At 43.7% G+C, this 22,251-nt stretch overlaps 1 protein-coding gene across 6 annotated transcripts; it reads left to right on the forward strand.

Annotated features, from left to right (window-relative positions):
* Positions 1-12,731: 12,731 nt before the first annotated feature.
* Positions 12,732-18,408, forward strand: LOC120964373 (uncharacterized). Of its 6 annotated transcripts, XM_073499919.1 has the most exons (8): positions 12,739-13,150; positions 13,286-13,400; positions 13,635-13,746; positions 14,605-14,698; positions 14,811-16,611; positions 16,916-17,165; positions 17,567-17,747; positions 18,108-18,408. In XM_073499919.1, exons 5-7 carry the CDS (start codon positions 16,487-16,489, stop codon positions 17,669-17,671), a joined length of 480 nt encoding a protein of 159 aa, XP_073356020.1. In that variant the 5' UTR covers positions 12,739-13,150; positions 13,286-13,400; positions 13,635-13,746; positions 14,605-14,698; positions 14,811-16,486; the 3' UTR covers positions 17,672-17,747; positions 18,108-18,408. The 6 variants fall into 6 exon arrangements, 5 of the variants coding, with proteins under 5 accessions (XP_040244929.1, XP_073356018.1, XP_073356019.1 ...); XM_040388995.3 differs by having other exon boundaries at positions 12,732-13,182; positions 14,811-17,165; XM_073499917.1 differs by having other exon boundaries at positions 12,732-13,182; positions 16,912-17,747.
* Positions 18,409-22,251: the final 3,843 nt, after the last annotated feature.

A 22,251-nucleotide genomic window follows, 5' to 3' on the forward strand; every position in this document is an offset into this window, starting at 1 on the left:
CGGGAGGGGACCCTGGCCAAAGAGCTGGAGGCGGAGAAGGAGTTGCGGAGGAACGAGGCCCTCAACTTCATGGATCACGTGGAGGGCGAGAACCGTTGGCTCGATCGCCTTGCCACCGTTGCCAACCAGGCCGCCGCGCAGCTGGCCACCATGGGGATGCCGGACGTGAGGTATGCCCCGGAGCGGAGCGTGAGCGCCAACTGCAGCCTGACCTTGTTCTTTGAGAAGGTCGTCGGCGCTTTGGAGCGGCTTCACGCCAACCGGGCGGCCTTGCTGGCCGACGAGGCCCGGAGGCTTTGCCAAGGCGCCATGACCAAGGTGGCCTACTGGTACCCCGACCTCGACTTCGACGCCGCGCTGGAGAGCTTGCCGGAGGATACTGACCTCGCGCCGCTTAGGGAGCGCATCAAGCCCATCATCAGCCGCGTTGGCGGAATTCAGAGGGTAGAGGGCCAGCGCCGGGATTAGGCACCCCGTTTCTTATCGCCGCTGCAGGTTCACAACCAAGACAATCGCTATCTTCAGTTAGAACCTCAGCAACAAATCGATGTAATATAACTCGGCAGCACTTTTAGTATCATGCATGTTATTTTCCTGTTTGATTTTCCTTTGTATGTCCACCCTATGTTAACTGGGTAGGTTTGCCGGGGCGTAAACCCAGGGCGGCATCTTGGGGACAGGTCCCCAGTGGCCTGCCGGGTGTGCTTGCTGCCGGGCGAACCACCTTACCACCCTTAGCGCGGCCGCCCGAACTGTCGAGTTTGACTCGAGTCAGAGTCAGGAGCGTTGCCAAGTGCGGAAGGCTACCCCGCCACTCTCGACGCGGCCGCTTTGAGCTGTTGAGCGGACTCGAAACAGAACAAGAGCGTTGCCAATTGCGGGAGGGCCCCTTTGCATGCAGGTTTCTCATACATAGGCAAGATCTCCGAGGACGATAAACTTATATATAAAAGGAAATAACTCAAAGCTCTGAATGACTTAGCTTCTCTGTTGCCGCACTGGCGTCCTTCACGTTCGCAGGCGGCGCCCTTTCTCCTGGCCGTCTCCTTCTTGGGAGCTATGGCGACGAAGAGCTGCTAGGCTAGCCACTAGACCAGATTCTCACAATTGCGCCCCCTGCCTGGCGCGCCAAAGATGTCGGTGTGGAACGACACCTATGGGATCACAAGAATCCCTACTACGGTTGCCGGGGCACGGGGTTGCGAGGAGAGCAGGATTAGTAAGCAGCACAAGGATAGTTTACCCAGGTTCGGGCCGCGAGGATGCGTAAAACCATAGTCCTGCTTTGGGGGGTATATTTCGGAGAGTTCTTGAGCTCGAACTAGCTGTGGTGGTGAGTGCGTGGTTCGAAAGAGCCGAATCCTTCTCCAGTATGCCATGGGCCTCCTTTTATAGTCGAAAGGGGCTGCCACAGTGGCACACAGGAGGTGGAAAGGCGCACAGTGCTATGAGCTTATCGCTCGTATTACAGGACAAGACGCATTTAATGCGTAGCTTAGGTGTCCCCTTGCTTTATCGGGGACGGGGGCGAGGCCCGTCCCGTCCGTTGCCGCTCCTCCTTGCTTCGACACGCGCCCTGGCTAGCGATGCATGCGGCGCCATGTAGGCAGGCAGGCAGCTGAGGTGGCGCGGTGGTGGAGCCTCCACGAAGATCTGCATGCCGCCACGCAGGCGCTTGATGAGTTGGCCTGGGAGCTGCATGTTGCCACGCAGGTGCCCGCCCAGCTGGTCGGGCTGGCAGCTGCATGTGAACGGTGGTGGAGACTTGGTTGGTGCGGGCCTGGTAGTGGCCCTGCTGGCGTCCTCGGTGAGGGCCTTGCTGGGTGCCCGGCAAGGGTCTTGTCGTGGCGCGCTGTCGTCCCCGGCAAGGACCTTGTTGGGGGTTTGGTGGCCTTCCTCGGCAAGGATCCTGCCAAGGATCGTCGTCTTCTAATCCTCATCTGATCTTGAGTGTTCCTTATCTTCACAAAGATCTGCATGCCACCATGGAGGTGCCTCCCGAGCCCTGGCCCAACGTGATGTTGGAGACCGTGGGCTCAAGGGTGGCTCGCTCTGTTGGTGTGGGGCGAGCTGCCCTGGCAAGGGTCTTGCTGGGGCCGCTGAGGCTGCCCCGGCAAGGGTCTTGCCGGGGAACCTGTTTCGTCCCTCTGCTCTTTGTGGTCTTGGCCTTGGCGTTGCTCTGGTTATCTTGGGCTTCGGTCTTACCTTGGCTCACCTCCCCTGTTCTGCTTGGTGTGACCGTGGGCGCGGATCTGACTGCCCGTGCACAGGTAAAGGGGTACAAAAGTGCGCCCTTCCTTTTGTACACCGACACCGACATTACATTCATGCTCACACACTCATGCTAGTTGTCAATGCTCTTACTTTTTCACTGTAATATCCATGCTAGTTTATTTTTCTTTTTCTCGCTTTCTTCTTGTATGTTTGATAAACCTTAAGAAAAAAATTTAGTTGTAGCTTTTAGCTAGTTTACTTTCCATGCTCATAGTAGTAATAATTAAAAAGAAAACCCAAAAAGATTTCCTGTTCTTCTTTTGTCTGTTTGGAGCTTTCCCGTGTAAATAGTTTTATTTCTTTTCTTTTTTTTGGGGGGGGGGGTCAAAAGGAGAAGACCATAATGAAAATGTTGAAGTGGCTCTTATATGCATTATTGTTGATTTAACCAAGAGACCATATTACCTTGTCTTCTCCTTTGTATTGAATGCCTGCAGATTCCAGCTTAGTCCAATGCACGTGCACTATTATTATTATTCACATCGTTCGGTCATGCAAGTGAAAGGCAATAATGACGATATATGATGAATTAATTGAGATAAGAGAAGCTGGTATGAACTCGACCTCTCCTGTTTTTGTAAATATGATTAGTTCATCGTCCCTGATTCAGCCTATTATGAATAAACATGTTTACAATGACAATTAGAGATTATAGTTGCTTATGCCATGCTTAATTATCTAGGAGCTTATAATGGTTTAGCTTGCATGCCAACATGCTATTAAAATGGTTGTGATGTGGTATAATAGGGTGGTATCCTCCTTTGAATGATTCAAGTGACTTTACTTGGCACATGTTCACGCATGTAGTTGAAACGAAATCAACATAGCCTTCACGATATTTATGTTCATGGTGGATTATATCCTACTCATGCTTGCACTCAATGTTTATTAAGTTTAATGCATGTTCATGACTGTTGTCGCTCTCTAGTTGGTCGCTTCCCAGTCTTTTTCTAGCCTTCATTTGTACTAAGCGGGAATACTGCTTGTGCATGCACTTCCATAAACCCCAAAGTTATTCCATATGAGTCCACCATACCTTCCTATATGCGGTATCTACCTGCCGTTCCAAGTAAATTTGTATGTGCCAAACTCTAAACCTTCAAATGAAATTCTGTTTTGCATGCTCGAATAGCTCATGTATCAACTAGGGCTTTCTGCATCTTCCATGCTAGGAGGGTTATTCTCAAGAGGAGTGGTCTCCGCTCCTCACTCATGAGAAAATGGCTGGTCACCGGGATGCCCGGTCCCATGCTCTAAGCAAATCAAATCAAAATAATTGCAAACAAAACTCCCCCGGGACTATTGTTAGTTGGAGCAAGCCATGGATTGATGCTTGTTGGTGGAGGGGGAGTATAAACTTTACCATTCTGTTTGGGAACCGCCTATAATGTGAGTAGCATGGAAGATATCGAGATCTCTCGGTTGTTATGTTGACAATGAAAGTATGCCGCTCAAAATATTATTCATCTCTATTTCAAAATCGAGCTCTAGCACCTCTACAAATCCCTGCTTCCCTCTGCGAAGGGCCTATCTATTTACTTTTATGTTGAGTCATCACCCTCTTATTAAAAAGCATCAGCTGGAGAGCACCGCTGTCATTTGCATCAATTACTATTAATTTATGTTGGGTATAACTATGACTGGATCTCTTTTACCATGAATTACAATGTTTAGTCAGTCCTTGATCTTTAAAGGTGCTCTACATTTATGTTTTGCGGTCTCAGAAAGGGCTAGCAAGATACCATCTTGTTATATCATATTATGATTGTTTTGAGAAAGTGTTGTCATCCGAGATTTATTATTATTGCTTGGTAGTTGATTATGTCATTGACATGAGTAGACATGAGACCTAAGTGTTATTGTGAATATGGTTAGTTCATAATCCTTGCTGAAAACTTGAATGTTGGCTTTACATATTTACAACAACAAGAGCAAACAGAGTTTGTAAAAGTTTTTCTTTATCACTTTCAGTTTATCAAGTGAATTGCTTGAGGACAAGCAAATATTTAAGCTTGGGGGAGTTGATACGTCTCCAACGTATCTACTTTTCCAAACACTTTTGCCCTTGTTTTGGACTCTAACTTGCATGATTTGAATGGAACTAACCCGGACTGACGCTGTTTTCAGCAGAATTGCCATGTTGTTATTTTTGTGCAGAAATAAAAGTTCTCGGAATGACCTGAAAATCAACGGAGATTATTTTTGGAATTAATAAAAAATACTGGCGAAAGAATCAAGGCCAGGGGGCCCATACCCTGTCCACGAGGGTGGGGGGGCACGCCTACCCCCCTGGGAGCGCCCCCTGCCTAGTGGGCCGCCTGGAGCTCCACCGACCTCAACTCCAACTCTATATATTCACGTTCGGGAAGAAAAAATCAGAGAGAAGGATTCATCGCGTTTTACGATACGGAGCCGCCGCCAAGCCCTAATCTCTCTCGGGAGGGCTGATCTGGAGTCCGTTCGGGGCTCTGGAGAGGGGAATCCGTCGCCATCGTCATCATCAACCTTCCTCCATCACCAATTTCATGATGCTCACCGCCGTGCGTGAGTAATTCCATCGTAGGCTTGCTGGACGGTGATGGGTTGGATGAGATTTATCATGTAATCGAGTTAGTTTTGTTAGGGTTTGATCACTAGTATCCACTATGTTCTGAGATTGATGTTGCTATGACTTTGCTATGCTTAATGCTTGTCACTAGGGCCTAAGTGCCATGATTTCAGATCTGAACCTATTATGTTTTCATGAATATATGTGAGTTCTTGATCCTATCTTGCAAGTCTATAGTCACCTACTATGTGTTATGATCCGGCAACCCCGAAGTGACAATAATCGGGACCACTCCCGGTGATGACCGCAGTTTGAGGAGTTCATGTATTCACTATGTGTTAATGCTTTGGTCCGGTACTCTATTAAAAGGAGGCCTTAATATCCCTTAGTTTCCATTAGGACCTCGCTGCCACGGGAGGGTAGGACAAAAGATGTCATGCAAGTTCTTTTCCATAAGCACGTATGACTATATTCGGAATACATGCCTACATTACATTGATGAATTGGAGCTAGTTCTATGTCACCCTATGTTATAACTATTGCATGAATAATCACATCTGGCATAATTCTCCATCACCGATCCAATGCCTACGAGCTTTTCACATATTGTTCTTCGCTTATTTACTTTACCGTTGTCACTGTTACAATCACTACAAAACTGCTACTATTACTTTTGCCACCGTTACCGTTACTTCCATACTACTTTGCTACTAAACACTTTGCTGCAGATACTAAGTTACCCAGGTATGGTTGAATTGACAACTCAACTCCTAATACTTGAGAATATTCTTTTGCTCCCCTTGTGTCGAATCAATAAATTTGGGTTGAATACTCTACCCTCGAAAACGGTTGCGATCCCCTATACTTGTGGGTTATCAAAGCACCGCTTGGTGAAGCACCCATTTTCCCAGCAACTCAAGATGTCAGCTTGGAATCGGGGTTCCAAAAGCATTTTGAGCAACACGGAGCATATGAGATGTTCCAAGAGCTGAAAATGGTTTTCCAAGCTTATGCCCGGGTCGAGAGATATGAAATCTCCGATAAGTTCTACAGTTGTAAGATGGAGGAAAATAGTTCTGTCGGCGAGCATATACTCAAAATGTCTGGGTTGCACAACCGCTTGTCTCAGCTGGGAGTTAATCTTCCAGATGACTCGGTCATTGACAGAATCCTCCAGTCGCTTCCACCTAGCTACAAGAGCTTTGTGATGAACTACAATACGCAAGGGATGGAGAAGTCCATTCCTGAGTTATATTTGATGTTGAAATCAGTGGACGTGGAGATCAAAAAGGAACATCAAGTGTTGATGGTGAATAAGACCACTAGTTTCAAGAATTATAGATACGTTGGAGACGTATCAAGCATCCCCTAGCTTAATTCCTGCTCGTCCTCGAGTAGGTAAATGATAAAAACAGAATGTTTGATGTGGAATGCTACCTAACATAATTATCCATGTAATTTCTTTTATGATGATATGAATGTCCAGATCCGTATGATTCAAAACAAAAGTTTAATATTGACATAAAAACAATAATACTTCAAGCATACTAACAAGGCAATTATGTCTTCTCAAAATAACATTGCCAATGAAAGCTTATCCCTACAAAATCATATAGTCTGGCTATACTCCATCTTCATCACACAAAATATTTAAATCATGCAGAACCCCGATGACAAGCCAAGCAATTGTTTCATACTTTTGATGTTCTCAAACCTTTTCAACTTTCACGCAATACATGAGCGTGAGCCATCGACATAGCACTATAGGTGGAATAGACAATGGTTGTGGAGAAGACAAAAAGAAGGAGATTGTCTCACATCAACCAGGCGTATCAACGGGCTATGGAGATGCCCATCAATAGATATCAATGTGAGTGAGTAGGGATTTCCATGCAACGGATGCACTAGAGCTATAAGTTTATGAAAGCTCAAAAAGAAACTAAGTGGGTGTGCATCCAACTTGCTTGCTCACGAAGACCTATGGCAATTTGAGGAAGCCCATCATTGGAATATACAAGCCAAGTTCTATAATGAAAAATTCCCACTAGTATATGAAAGTGACAATATAGGAGACTCTCTATCATGAAGATCATGGTGCTACTTTGAAGCACAAGTGTGGTAAAAGGATAGTAGCATTGCCCCTTCTCTCTTTTCTCTCATTTTTTTATTTTTTATTGGGCCTTCTCTCATTTTTTTCGCCTCTTATTTTTTCCTTTTTTTTATTTTTCGTCCGGAGTCTCATCCCGACTTGTGGGGGAATCATAGTCTCCATCATCCTTTCCTCACATGAGACAATGCTCTAATAATGAAGGTCATCACACATTTTTTACTTATAACTCAAGAATTACAACTCGATACTTAGAACAAAATATGACTCTATGTGAATGCCTCCGGCGGTGTACCGGGATGTGCAATGAATCAAGAGTGACATGTATGAAAGAATTATGAATGGTGGCTTTGCCACAAATACGATGCCAACTACATGATCATATGACAATGATGGAGCGTGTCATAATAAACGGAACGGTGGAAAGTTGCATGGCAATATATCTCGGAGTGGCTATGGAAATGCCAGAATAGGTAGGTATGGTGGCTGTTTTGAGGAAGGTATATGGTGGGTGCATGGTATCGGCGAAAGTTCACTGGTGCGCGTCAGTCCTAAACAAACGGTTTTTAACCCCTTTCCGCGACGGCATTTGGAACCGTCGCCAAGTGAGTGTGGGCGATAGGGGGGTCCTTCCCACACGAACCAGAAACTGTCGGGGATAGGGAGCCTTGATGCATACAATTGTCCCTATATAACCGTTTCCGATATCTCAAATATCCCAAACGCTTCATCCTTGCTACTCGTTTGTGCTCACATTGCCATCGCAGTCGGTGTTTTGTGGTTTTGCCTAAAACCAGGAATATTCCAGGCACGGGAGTTTTCCAGGCAGATTCTAGGCATGGGAGTTTTACGATGCCTAGCACATCACAAACAGTTCATGATTAAAAACTGTGTACGATTGGTAGACAATTTCACACATTTAGTTTTCCCGCACCGTATGTGATAGTGTCTGACATCACACACGCTTTGCAAATGGCAACGGTGTCCATTCTTGCACACGCTTCCTCTCGGTGAACCGTCTTGGATTATGGTGTATATCGCAAACGTTTGTGTTTTACCAACCGTGTGTGCCGTAATGACCCGCACAACGTAATTCCGCCCTAATTTAATTGTTGCTATTTAAAATTGTACCTAATTTAAACTTGAAAGTAGGCTATAGCTTTATTCATATCCATCAGGTTCAAACAACCAATGCATTATTCGATTCACAGGTACATATGCTTAAGAATTACATAAGCACCAAATAAAGAATGATGTACCAGGGTTCTATACTTGTACTATTACAGATGGTAAAGAAAGAGGCGACAGACATTCACTACAAGAAATATGTCAACTAGTGACCTTCTGTCAGTGACCCTGGAAGAATTGGTCATAGATCTATGACCATTTCAGACCAATTGGTCAAAAGCTGTTCGGGGGGCTCCAAACCCTAAACTATAACGACCATTTTGGTCAGAAAGGTCGTAATTTCCTTACACGAAATGGTCATAAAGCAGATAGCACTGGTCCGCTGCCTTATTTCTAGCTGATCACGACCAATATAGATGGTCACAACCTTGTAAATTGTGGTGGGTTGCTATGACTAGGCGCCACCTCATCAGTTTTGCCTATGTGTCATGTCCATGTGGCAAGTTTTGCCCCAGGTTGTGAAGCAACCTGTATTTCTGTCATTCCCAAAATTCCCAAAAAAATCTCATAAATTCTTTGGGTCATAACTTCGTCAAATATGTAAAAAACCTTCCTTGCCTAGTTCAAAAATAATTCAACAATATTCATTCTCCTATTCTGTTCAGAACAACACTTTGTGAAGGAAGTACCACTTTGGCATGTCCAAATAGTATCCATTTTCTATGGTGCTTTCCAATGCCCAAATAACCATCCTCCACCAAATGCCAGCTCAATCCATTCATTATTTTGAGACCAGCTTCAACATTCGTATTTATGTCCAGTGTGGTACTTGCAAAGCAAGTACCACCTAGGCTCCTACTTTTGAGCTGAAAATTTGTGAAGACGGTCTTCTTAGTAACTGATCATCCTCAGCCAAAACTCACGCCCATTAGCCATGTACATTTCCCGTACCGCTAATCAAACACTTGGCTGCTAATTCATGTTTGAGCATCGATCGGTCTCCTCGTGAGAATCTTATGTTGTAATTTTATTCCTAGCACCTACCTGGGGAGTGCCCAACCCACTAGACATGCCTAGGCCGTACAGAACACATGGCAACACCACGGTCACGCGGTGACCACGCGGCGGGCATGCGAGTTTACGCGCTCTAGAGTTGGGCCCCTCGGCCATCGCCCAAACCTCGACGTATCGCCACCAAACCATGTATTTATGATTAAATAGGTACTTATGTAACTAGAAATGATTTTTTGGAAAAAATAAGTAGCAAACTATGAGGCAGCTGCAGTTCAAATTTGACCCGCTTCCAACTGAATCAGCGCAAATTTGTCTTTTTCACGAGAGGTGGATCAAAACTTTTACACCCAACCATTTTGTCAATTGTGCATTAAATATGTCCTAGTATTTTAGAGAATTGATTTGATCCAATTTTGCAACAATTATTTCGGAGGTCCTTCACAAAAAACCTCCTTTTGGGCACTCGAAAAATGGAAAATGGTTTTTTCGTCCAAAGAAAATGAAAACTTCCTTAGGCAACATTGTTTGCCATTCGAATATGCACCCTTGTGCACAATATGAGATCATTTGAACAAACTATGCCATGAATGTGGCCATAAGATTGATCATTTGGCTTGAAAGCCATTGATCTCCACACGTGATAGCTCGTTTCTGAGAACACTTTTTAAAAATAATTGCCGTATTACAAGTTTGTTATTTTTCCTGGGAACTTGGCCACATATAATGACACAATGCGAAGGTTTCCCAATTATTTCATTTTTTTGAATTTTTTATGCCCGTTTCAAAATGCGGTCAAAACGGCGGGATTGACTGTTCCTAGCTAGTGGTTGAATCTTGGAATTTTTTCGGTGTTTCTATGATTAAATAGATACTTATGTACCTAGAAATGGTTTTTGGAAAAAAATAAAGAGCAAACTATAAGGCAGCTACAGTTCAAATTTGACCCGCTTCCAGCTGAATTCGGCGGAAATTTGTCTTTTTCACGAGAGGTGGATCAAAACTTTTTACACCCAACCATTTGGTCAATTGTGCATTAAATATGTCCTAGTATTTTAGAAAAATGATTTGGTCCAATTTTGCAACAATTATTTGGGAGGTCCTTCACAAAAAAAACCTCCTTTTAGGCACTCGAAAAATGGAAAATGGTTTTTTCGTCCTAAGAAAATGAAAACTTCCTTAGGCAACATTGTTTGCCATTCCAATATGCACCCTTGTGCACAATATGAGATCATTTGAACAAACTATGCCATGAATGTGGCCATAAGATTGATCATTTGGCTTGAAAGCCATTGATCTCCACACGTGATAGCTCGTTTCTAAGAACACTTTTTAAAATAATTGCAGTATTACAAGTTTGTTATTTTTCCTGGGAACTTGGCCACATATAATGACACAATGCGAACGTTTCCCAATTGTTGGTTTTTTTAAAAAAATTTATGCCAGTTTCAAAATGCGGTCAAAACGGCGGGAATGACCGTTCCTAGCTAGTGGTTGAATCTTGGAATTTTTTTGGTGTTTCTCTGATTAAATAGATACTTATGTACCTATAAATGATTTTTGGAAAAAATAAAGAGGAAATTACAAGGCAACTACAGTTCAAATTTGACCCGCTTCCAGCTGAATCGGCGGAAATTTGTCTTTTTCACGAGAGGTGGATCAAAACTTTTTACACCCAACCATTTGGTCAATTGTGCATTAAATATGTCCTAGTATTTTAGAAAAATGATTTGGTCCAATTTTGCAACAATTATTTGGGAGGTCCTTCACAAAAAACCTCCTTTTGGGCACTCAAAAAATGGAAAATGGTTTTTTCGTCCCAAAAAAATGAAAACTTCCTTAGGCAACATTGTTTGCCATTCGGATATGCACCCTTGTGCACAATATGAGATCATTTGAACAAACTATGCCATGAATGTGGCCATAAGATTGATCATTTGGCTTGAAAGCCATTGATCTCCACACGTGATAGCTCGTTTCTGAGAACACTTTTTTAAAATAATTGCCGTATTACAAGTTTGTTATTTTACCTGGGAACTTGGCCACATATAATGACACAATGCTAAGGTTTCCCAATTATTGGATTTTTATTTTTATTTTTATGCCCGTTTCAAAATGCGGTCAAAACGGCGGGAATGACCATTCCTAGCTAGTGGTTGAATCTTGGAATTTTTTTGGTGTTTATCTGATTAAATAGATACTTATGTACCTAGAAATGATTTTTGGAAAAAATAAAGAGCAAATTACAAGGCAGCTACAGTTCAAATTTGACCTGCTTCCAACTTAATCGGCGGAAATTTGTCTTTTTCATGAGAGGTGGATCAAAACTTTTTACACCCAACCATTTGGTCAATTGTGCATTAAATATGGCCTAGTATTTTAGAAAAATGATTTCGTCCAATTTTGCAACAATTATTTGGTAGGTTCCTCACAAAAAAACCTCCTTCTGGGCACTCGAAAAATGGAAAATGGTTTTTTCATCCAAAGAAAATGAAAACTTCCTTAAACAATATTGTTTGCCATTCCAATATGCACCCGTGTGCACAATATGAGATCAGTTGAACAAACTATGCCATGAATGTGGCCATAAGATTGATCATTTGGCTTGAAAGCCATTGATCTCCACACGTGATAGCTCGTTTTTTAGAACACTTTTTTAAAATAATTGCCATATTACAAGTTTGTTATTTTTCCTGGGAACTTGGCCACATATAATGACACAATGTGAATGTTTCCCAATTTTTTGATTTTTTTGATTTTTTATGCCCATTTCAAAATGCGGTCAAAACGGCGGGAATGACCGTTCCTAGCTAGTGGTTGAATCTTGGATTTTTTTGGTGTTTCTCTGATTAAATAGATACTTATGTAACTATAAATGTTTTTTGGAAAAATAAAGAGCAAACTATAAGGCAGCTACAGTTCAAATTTGACCTGCTTCCAGCTGAATCGGTGAAATTTGTCTTTTTCACGAGAGGTGGATCAAAACTTTTTACACCCAACCATTTGGTCAATTGTGCATTAAATATGGCCTAGTATTATATAAAAATGATTTGGTCAATTTTGCAACAATTATTTGGTAGGTTCTTCACAAAAAACCTCCTTTTGGGCACTCGAAAAATGGAAAATGGGCACTTGAAAAACCTCCTCAATTATTGACGAGAGGTGGATAGACACAAGCATTTGGTCAATTGTACCTAAAATATGATCTAATATTATTGAAGAATAGAGTGGTGCCATTTTGCAACAAATATTGGTAGGTGCTTCAAAAAATATATATACCATTTTCGACACTCCAAAGGTAGAAAAATGTTTTTTTGCAAATAAAACTCATTTTTGAGATCAATTTTTAAAGATATTTGTATTATTCCAGGTTTGTTATTTTTCTGAAAAACAAGTCTCACTTGTGACACGATGCTATTGTTCTTATTTTTTTCTAATTCTATGATGTTATAAAATAGGTGACATGATTTAGCATATTATTTAATCGATTACGACCAATTTAGGTGGTTATAAAATCGTCAAAGTGTGTACTATATTGTGATTGGTGGAACCATTTGTGGCACGGATCGATGAGATGGCAGACATCCTACCATCCATTGCTAGCAATCCAACGTCCATCCATCCGTCCATGCAAAGAAAAGGAAAAAAACCCACCGCACCAAACCCTACCTCTCTCTCACCTCTCCTCCCTTCCTTCCGCCCACTGCCTCCCTCTCTCTGTCCCCGATCCAGATCGGCCCCTCCCTCACCGTTCGCGCCGCGCCCTCCTTCCCTCGCGTTGGCACCGGCGGCGCCCTCCTTCCTTTCTGTCACCGGCGGCGTCCTCCTTCCTTTCTGTCACCGGCCTCTCCCTCACCGCTCGCGCCGCGCCCTCCTTCCCTCGCGTTGGCACCGGCCGCGCCGTCCTTCCCTCGGATCCAGTAGCAGCATCAGCGATGGCGGCCGCGGGAGGTCCTCTTCAAGGTCAAGCACGTCCAGGCCAAGCCTGCTGGCCGCCCTCGCGGGTGACTGCCTCCGCGGTGACAACGGCGACCTCGTCATCCCTGGAGGCCGCGGCGCCCCTCAAGGCCGACCTCCGCCACGTGAGTGATCCGTCGATCTCGTCTCTCCAACAGTTCGGTTCTCGCCGCTTCGATTCCTTCGATTCAACAAGATACTGTGTACCACTTCGGTACGTGCGTGCGTGTGAGCTGACTCTTCTTCTGCGTGGTTCGTAGGTGTTCCGGATGCACGCATGAGTTCGACCTGGAAAAGCCGCCGGTGCTGCAGGAGGTGGCGGATTTCTTCAGTGGCCACGGAATCGAGGACTTCACCTTCAGCAGGGGCAGGCTGGTGAGTGCAGCTCCCATGAATCTCTAGCAGGAAATGCGTGGGATGATGTGTCTATTTGGTTTCCACTAAATTAGTTTGCATAGCTTCTGGTCACCTGATCCAGTAACGGAGAAGAATTTTAGGTTCAAAATGTTCCCACTTCCTAGTAAATGTTTTAGGTGCATAAGCAATTGATGTGATTAGTTGGTGGATTTGCTTTGTCGCTAAGTCTGAATGTGGGAACCTTGTTTTTAGTCAGAATGGCGTTGCCGGGCAAAGCTAGTGGTACGCGGAACACCAGAGAAACCACTGATTGGCCTGTATCGGGAAGGGACACATACTGTTCAAGATATTCCCGATTGCAGAGGTTAGCTATGAAATTCTGTTAACTGTAACAGTTACAACAGTTCGGTTCTCGTCATCTCTTACGACATAGACTTTTCCAGCTTATACCAAAGAGACGTCCCTGTTTGAGATGAAGTTTATATCCAAATAGGACGATTGAGATGTCACTTGAGCTACTAGACAAGCAGGATTAGTCTATGCGTGTAATAATTGAGCTACTAGGTATAGATAGGAGTGCAGCATGCTTACATTGACTAGTCTGTACGCGTACGTACTACTATATCTGGTTGGCGTTGAAGTCAACTTAGAAGACCAATGTTTTTTCTACCTCAGTCAGGAGTATTATGCCTAGACAGAGCATGGTTTCTCAATCAAGTTTCTTGCTGCAGACACTACATTCTAAATAGATTTATTAACTTGGTTAGAGCTATTTATGCAACAATATCACAAAACTGACAGTGATGTGAATTTGTTAAGGGAGGTAGCTGCTTTTATGTGATCAGAGGCATAAACAGTGCAGTTTTAATTTTCCAGTATGTCTTTGAGGTAATAATGTCATGGAAGTCCTTGGTAATACTCATATGAGTGCTTAGTATACTCACATCATGGTCTACACGGTGTCAGTTGTCAACTAGCTGTAACCCATATTAGTGCTTAGTATACTCATGAAAAGGCTTATTTCTCCACCTGTAGTTCACAGTTTATGCAGCAGTTGTTCTTCTACCAATCTGTTGCTCGATTGTGTTGCGGATTCATATGATATTGGTGTACACTCAATTTGGTTATTTCTTGCTAGTTCTGCTACTAGTTGCTGTGTAATCCTAGTACTACAGGTGGATCAATCTCCCCCTCCCTCTCACCCCTATCTCTGTCTCTACAGGTAGGACAGGAGGAACAGCGACAAGCGACGGGATGAAGCCCGGCCATGGAAACCCACCGCAGCCTTCAAGACCTCGACGGCGGTCGGTGCTATGGTATGAATCCTTCCTCCACTTCAAGATCTCTACGTACGGCGGTCGACAGCACGCGCGTGCATTGCACTCTTCCTCTTGCTCTGTTCTTGGGCTGATGCTGGCGGCGGTGCAGGGGATCCTGATCAACATGCAGTTCCCGGGGCCGCAGATCGACGCCGTCACCAACGACAACATCGTCATCAACGTCTTCAACAACCTGATCTGATATTGTTCTGAGATCCAGTGGCATCTCCATCCTCTTACAACTAATAACATTTTTTAACTTCTTTTGGCCGTGCTTTCGCTTTCACTACAGATCAGATCAGTGGTGAACGAAAGAAACAAGTGCACAACTAGTATCAGTGGGCTTGTATTTTTCTTGTGTAGCTGCTCTGCACTTGTTGTAGAGCATAGCTTGCATGAGTATTTTTACCTGTTTTTGACCTCTCATTTTGAAATACATCTAGCAGGTGTGGCTAGTACTCTAGTATTCTCCTACATATAGCTATATATGCATCTAAAAGGGCAAGTACTTGGATGACCTTCACAACATCATACTGGTTGTAATAACTTTGCATAAGACTCTGTATTCGAAGACTTCTCGCAATTTATCATGCAATTCTAAACAATAGCATATGTCTATCTACCCTGCTGGGAATTTTCACTTTATATAAAAATTTGAGAGGCAAATGCTGGGAGTTCCAGTCTTGTCTGATGGCTAGGAACTCAACTCTGCTTCTTGTTGTTGGAGTTTCAGGCTTGTTGCATAGTTCGTAGCTTCAAGTGTACTCTTGCTTCTAGCCACAGTGCACTACAAATTATTATAGAATTACAAAGTGTACACAACATTGCACCTTACACATTCTTCTCTTGTGAAATCAAATGCCATGACTGGGCATTCTTTTATCAACTTGATGTACACTTGCTCTGCTTTAGGCTACTGTATAACTTGTGCCTTTTAACTTGATGTACATAGCATGCAATTTTTTACTGTATCACATTCACACAGGATACTCTTAATATAGAGTTGTTTTCCGAGCTAGTTCTGTTTACTCTTAATATAGGTCTATTTGTCACCAATACTTGCCTGCTATGCTATAGTAGACCTTGTTCATATTTATTAGCTAAGTTTGCTTATCCTTGGTATCTATATGCATACCATTTGTGTTTCAGGCTTTCTCTGAAATGAAATAATAGGTCTATTAGTCACCAATACTTGAGTTAATCTAACTCATTACCTGTTATGCTATAGTAGGCCTTGTTCATATTTATTAGCGAAGTTTGCTTGTCCACAGTGATCCATATACATGCCATTTGTGTTTAACGTTCTCTGAAATGAAATAATAAGATTCACACTCCATGGACCAGGACGACCACCGGGACCTCCACGGCGACGATGAAGCCTGCACATGGTCGAGCTCGATGGAACAACAATGCCTCAGTGTGGTGCAGCCGAGTTGGGCCACTCTAGTGCATCAGGAACTCTGCATGTTGCTGTCCTTTGTCTCATCATCTTAACTACTATAGTAGTAGGAGTATTTTATATGTTGTTCATTTCTTGGCCACCCAACATGTTTGCTAATCATCCATCTGCCTCATGTTATATGATCCCTACCTAGTAGCTTCATTGTATGCAGACTTGTGGTGTTGGTTCAGTTTAGTCAAATTAATATATATACTGCTATGCTGCTACTGCTACTGCTACTGCTACTGCTACTGCTACTGTTGCATTTAATCCTGATTAGTAGCTTCATCAATAAGTGGCAAACCAAAACAATGTTGATTTTCATCTTATCTCTGTGACAACCAATGGAGTTGAATTGCAGCATGCATGTCAAAGCTGGGTTCAATTCTTGGGCAATATATGGTACTTTCCACTCTTCACGCCCAAGATTAGTATGCTGTAGCTCTCCCTCCTCACTCCATACATCCAGGTACTAGTTACCCAACGACCAGCCCTGCACCTCGCTGGATCTCGCCCAAACCCCGCTCATCTTGCTGCTTGTGGCAGGGAATACTCTCTGTTGAATATTTTGAGGAATGAATATCTGTTAAGTATGGAGTTAGGATTATCTAATAAAATTTCTGCTATATATATATATGCATGAAACTGAGATTGCTAGCATCATTTACACAAGATACACCCTTTGAATTGAATTGATTGGTTCAGTTTCGTATATTCTTCACCCAGCCTTCTATCATGCTTGTAACTAGTGCTCTGCTCATGTTGTTAGACAGGATTTTCACTTCCTGCCATCCCAGCCTTCTTTGCATGGCAGTAGCACCAGTACCTTGCTGCTGTTGGGAACGGAAGGGAGCTATTCCATGCACTGAATCTAGGGAGAAAATCACCTTCGGCATGTACACCATCACCTTGGGCATGCTAGTGGCGCTGCTGCTCGGCCTCAACATGTCCTGGAGTGCCATTAGCGCCGCCCTCACGCTCATCTTCCTCGACTTCAAGGACGCTCGCCCCTGCCTCGAGAAGGTAATTGTCTGTCCATTCGTCTGCAGTTAACTAAGTTGTGCCCCATTGATGTCCTACTACTGTTAATTGTTACTACCATGGTGCTGATGCTATTCAGAATATGATATGTGCCTTAATTCTAAGTTCTGGTCTCTCTTAAGAGACACTTCTAGCTTTTCTGACTCAAAGTTGTTAACTTGGTACTGCATGAGTTTTACTACTGCTAACACAGAGAGTATTTACTACTGCCAACACAGAGATTTTGCATGCATGCTACCTGATGAGTGCTTTCTTTGTAATATTTCACCTTCGTATGCATAGGTTTATTCGGTTTGAATTTTGCATGACATGAAATAGATATTTACAGTGTTTTCTCAACTTGTTTTCACTGTCACTTGATATATACTTGCTTGTACTTGAAGCTGTGGGTTAATGTTGGTGGTTTTGTTCTACTTGGATGCATTGGTACCCATCATCGAGCGAACGGATGCAACAACGGCAAGAAGCTCATGGCTGTGTGCATCTAAAGCACACCATGGACACCATCCACTTCCTCATCAATGCTAACTCAATCCAGATCATCGTCGACACTATCATCCACATGTATCTTCCTTGGTTCCCTTTATTCTCTCCTGCCTTTGTGATGTTAGTATGCGTGTGCTGACGAGTATTGTTAGATCTTGCCAGTTGAATGTATGGTCATGATAGTAGAATGTTATTTTGTTTTAGGCGCAATGTGTTGTAGTGCAGCTTTTTGCACAACCTGCATATGTGCCATGCATATTCATATTGTGTCTCTGTTTCTTATATGAACTACTATCTCATTTTAACTAGCTCGACAACAAAAAGCATGGTACTAGCTGAATTTGTGTTATCATTCTAAATACATGTCCTTTTCTTGAATGGTTTGTTCATAATATATTTGCCCCAGTTTTTCTCATTCTTCTCTGATTCATGTAACAGGATGACAGAGGAAGCCATGTTGCTGTTTTGTTTGGTCTCAGCCCTGACTACCGCCGTCGAGCGAGTCCGGCGTGTTGTTCATCTGACTATGGTTCCAGCCCTGACTACCGAAGTTTTTGTCCTGTTGAAGTTGCATAGAAATATGAGAGAGTCCAGCGAGTCCAGTGTGTTGTTCATGACAGGAGCTTGTGAAGTAGTACTATATTACACTTGTAGAGCTTGTAAACTATTGTATTATACATGGCCCTTTGTAATGGCACAGATAGAGCTTGTATTATGTGATCTGGTTGCTCTTGTTTAAGTATTATGTGTGTTTTTTTATCTCTGCCAATCTAAATACTGCTTGAAATATGAAGAATATGAGTCTGATAGATGGGACCCACTTACCTGACAAATGGAAACCTGTTACCAGAACCTAACAATTGGGACCCATCTAACTAGTGGACCCATTTAATAAAAGAAGAAATGAAATTTTTTAGCCAAAATGGCTGTGGCCCAACAATAATAAAGGCTGCCATATTGGGCTTGGCCCATGATCCCGGCCAAAAATTGATGGAAAAAATATAAAAAAGGCCGAATTGTTGGGCTCAGCCCATCTAAAACACCAAATTGGACCGGGCTGAATCTTACCAACGACCTTTTCAATTGGTCGCAAATTTGCCACGTCAGGTTGCCACGTCGGATCCGACGTGGCCTGGGCAGACAGCCAGTGACCAAAACAAAAGGTCATGGGTTCAACGACCTTCTGTTTTGGTCGTAAACGTCTACGACCTTCTCACAGAGAAGGTCGTTAATTTCAGTTTACGACTGCCAGCTTTTGACCATCTGTTTTTGGTCAAAAAAAGGTCGCAAATGAAAAACAATGACCTTTCAGAGACCAATAGTAAGGGTCACAAGTTGACATATTTCTTGTAGTGATTCCAGTTGCTGAACAAGTTGAAGCGGAATGGCCCTATTGTGCTCTCCTGGATGCAGAAGGCATGCAGGTCTAGTCCAATCCCTTGTGATGGCCGGCCGCCAATCATGTAGTTTGAGAGGTAATCTTGAGTAAACTGCTTCAGGATCCACTGCAAAAGAAAAAAGATTCAGATATTGTCATCTAACACAACTCATCACGGGCAGTAAAAAGAAGGCCACAGGGTTCTTACTTACCATCCTGCAGTTCACTGTTGTCTTGCATAAAGTGTAAACAAATAGTTCGATTGACATCTTTTGACCCATTTTAATAACAATCTTTATCAGTTTCCTCACTTGATGCTGGTTCATGAATATCTCATTACCCCATACGCAGAAAAGGTCGAAGTGTGGATCTTTGGCGATGATATATGTACCTAAAAGCACCGAGTTAATATTAGAAGCTAAACAACAATTGAAAAATGATGTAGTACAACACTCCATCCATCCCATTATATAAGATTTTATTACATGTATATCTAGACATCATCAGAACATTAAGGTAACACTCTTCCTTGTTGCTATGTAGCCTGGGATTGCATATTTAGTCATTCAGTACAATGCATGTTGCTAAACAACAATTGAAAAACAAAAAGGCATGTTAACTGCAATATTCTTAACAGCAACCAAATATCGTAATTCATAGTGGTATTGTTGAAACTGTTATTGATGAAATTGAACTGCACGGCAAATAGTTGCACATATAGAGCATCACATTGTGAAGAACTGAAATAAACAAGTCATAAGGACATCTCTACGCGATCCTTAAAAAGTTAAAGGACTAAAACCCTTGGTGGATTTATATATATACTCCAGCAATTTTTGGCCTTTTCTAGTCGATCCCCTAATCTTAAGGTTGTAAACTTCAATTTGATCAAGTTCAAAGTAGGTTCAACCGAAAGTAGCATGCATTCAAACATAAACATAGATAGTTTTGCATAACCGAACATAAAACATAAATGTAAACTAAGCTAAACTACTTTCGGCCGAAGTAGAGGTCGAGCCAATCCTTCCTCATCATGTACGGTGTGCCGCGAGCCGGGTCCGGGCCAGTACCGTCGTCGGGGTCGTTGGGGAAGGCACTCCTCCACTCGTCGATGTCAATCTCCTCGTCCTCGGGGCCCACCTCAACGCCCTCCATGCCGCCATCGCCGCCGCCTTCGACCTCATCATCAGAGGAGAGCGCGATAACCTCGCCGCCCTCCGCGCCGCCGTCCTCGACGCCTTTGACCTCATCATCGGAGGAGCGTGTGATAACCTCACCGCCCTTCGCGCCGGCAAAGATCGCCCGCTTCACCACCACGAGCTCCGGGTGCTGCCGGCGGAGCTCTTGCATGTAGGCCTCGTCGGCGGCCTCGGCCTCGAGGCGCGTCCTCCCGCGCCATAGCCGAGCTCACCACCCCTGGCTCCGGCGGAACGAGGTCGATCGGACGTGTGCCGAAGGGGAAATTGAGCCTAGCCGCCGCACCGTTGTAGCGGACCTGCCAGCGGTTGTACTCCATGGCCGCGAGCTCGGCCGTGTGGAAGCTACCGAGCCACCGGTGATGACCCAAAAGTGTAGGGGATCTATCGTAGTCCTTCCGATAAGTAAGAATGTCGAACCCAACGAGGAGCAGAAGGAAATGACAAGCAGTTTTCAGTAAGGTATTCTCTGCAAGCACTGAAATTATCGGTAACAGATAGTTTTGTGATAAGGTAATTTGTAACGGGTAACAAGTAACAAAAGTAAACAAGGTGTAGCAAGATGTCTCAATCCTTTTTGTAGCAAAGGACAAGCCTGGACAAACTCTTATATGAAGGAAAACGCTCCCGAGGACACATGGGAATTATCGTCAAGCTAGTTTTCATCACGCTCATATGATTCGCGTTCGTTACTTTGATAATTTGGCATGTGGGTGGACCGGTGCTTGGGTGCTGCCCTTCCTTGGACAAGCATCCCACTTATGATTAACCCCTATTGCAAGCATCCGCAACTACAAAAGAAGTATTAAGGTAAACCTAACCATAGCATGAAACATATGGATCCAAATCAGCCCCTTACGAAGCAACTCATAAACTAGGGTTTAAGATCCTGTCACTCTAGCAACCCATCATCTACTTATTACTTCCCAATGCCTTCCTCTAGGCCCAAACAATGGTGAAGTGTCATGTAGTCGATGTTCACATAACACCACTAGAGGAGAGACAACATACATCTCATCAAAATATCGAACGAATACCAAATTCACATGACTACTTATAGCAAGACTTCTCCCATGTCCTCAGGAACAAACGTAACTACTCACAAATCATATTCATGTTCATAATCAGAGGGGTATTAATATGCATAAAGGATCTGAACATATGATCTTCCACCAAATAAACCAACTAGCATCAACTACAAGGAGTAATCAAAACTACTAGCAACCCACAGGTACCAATCTGAGGTTTTGGGACAAAGATTGGATACAAGAGATGAACTAGGGTTTTAGAGGAGATGGTGCTGGTGAAGATGTTGATGTAGATTGACCCCCTCCCGATGAGAGGATCATTGGTGATGACGATGGTGATGATTTCCCCCTCCCAGAGGGATGTTTCCCCGACAGAACAACTCCGTCGGAGCCCTAGATTGGTGCTGCCAAGGTTCCGCCTTGTGGCGGCGGTGTTTCTTCCTGAAAGCTTGCTTATGATTTTTTTCAGTGTAAAAGACTTCATATAGCAGAAGATGGGCACCGGAGGCCTGCCAGGGGGCCCACGAGGCAGGGGGCACGCCCAGGGGGGTAGGGCGCGCCCCCCACCCTCATGGCCAGGCTGTGGGCCCCCTTTGGTTGATTCTTTCTCCAGTACTTTTTATATATTCCAAAACGTGCCTCCATGAAGTTTCAGGACTTTTGGAGTTGTGCAGAATAGGTCTCTAATATTTGCTCCTTTTCCAGCCCAGAATTCCAGCTGCCGGCATTCTCCCTCTTCATGTAAATCTTGTAAAATAAGAGAGAATAGGCATAAGTATTGTGACATAGTGTGTAATAACAGCCCATCATGCAATAAATATCAATATAAAAGCATGATGCAAAATGGACGTATCAACCGGCGGGTGTGGGTCTCTGGATCTGTAATCTGGGCAACCCACGTCCCCCACCGCCGCTGCCGGACCCCGAGGTAGGACTGCGTCGGCTGTGGGTCGGAGGGAGGACGGGGAAGTCCTCGAACC

This window comes from Aegilops tauschii, chromosome 5, assembly GCF_002575655.3.
Source record: "Aegilops tauschii subsp. strangulata cultivar AL8/78 chromosome 5, Aet v6.0, whole genome shotgun sequence".
NCBI lineage: Eukaryota > Viridiplantae > Streptophyta > Magnoliopsida > Poales > Poaceae > Aegilops > Aegilops tauschii.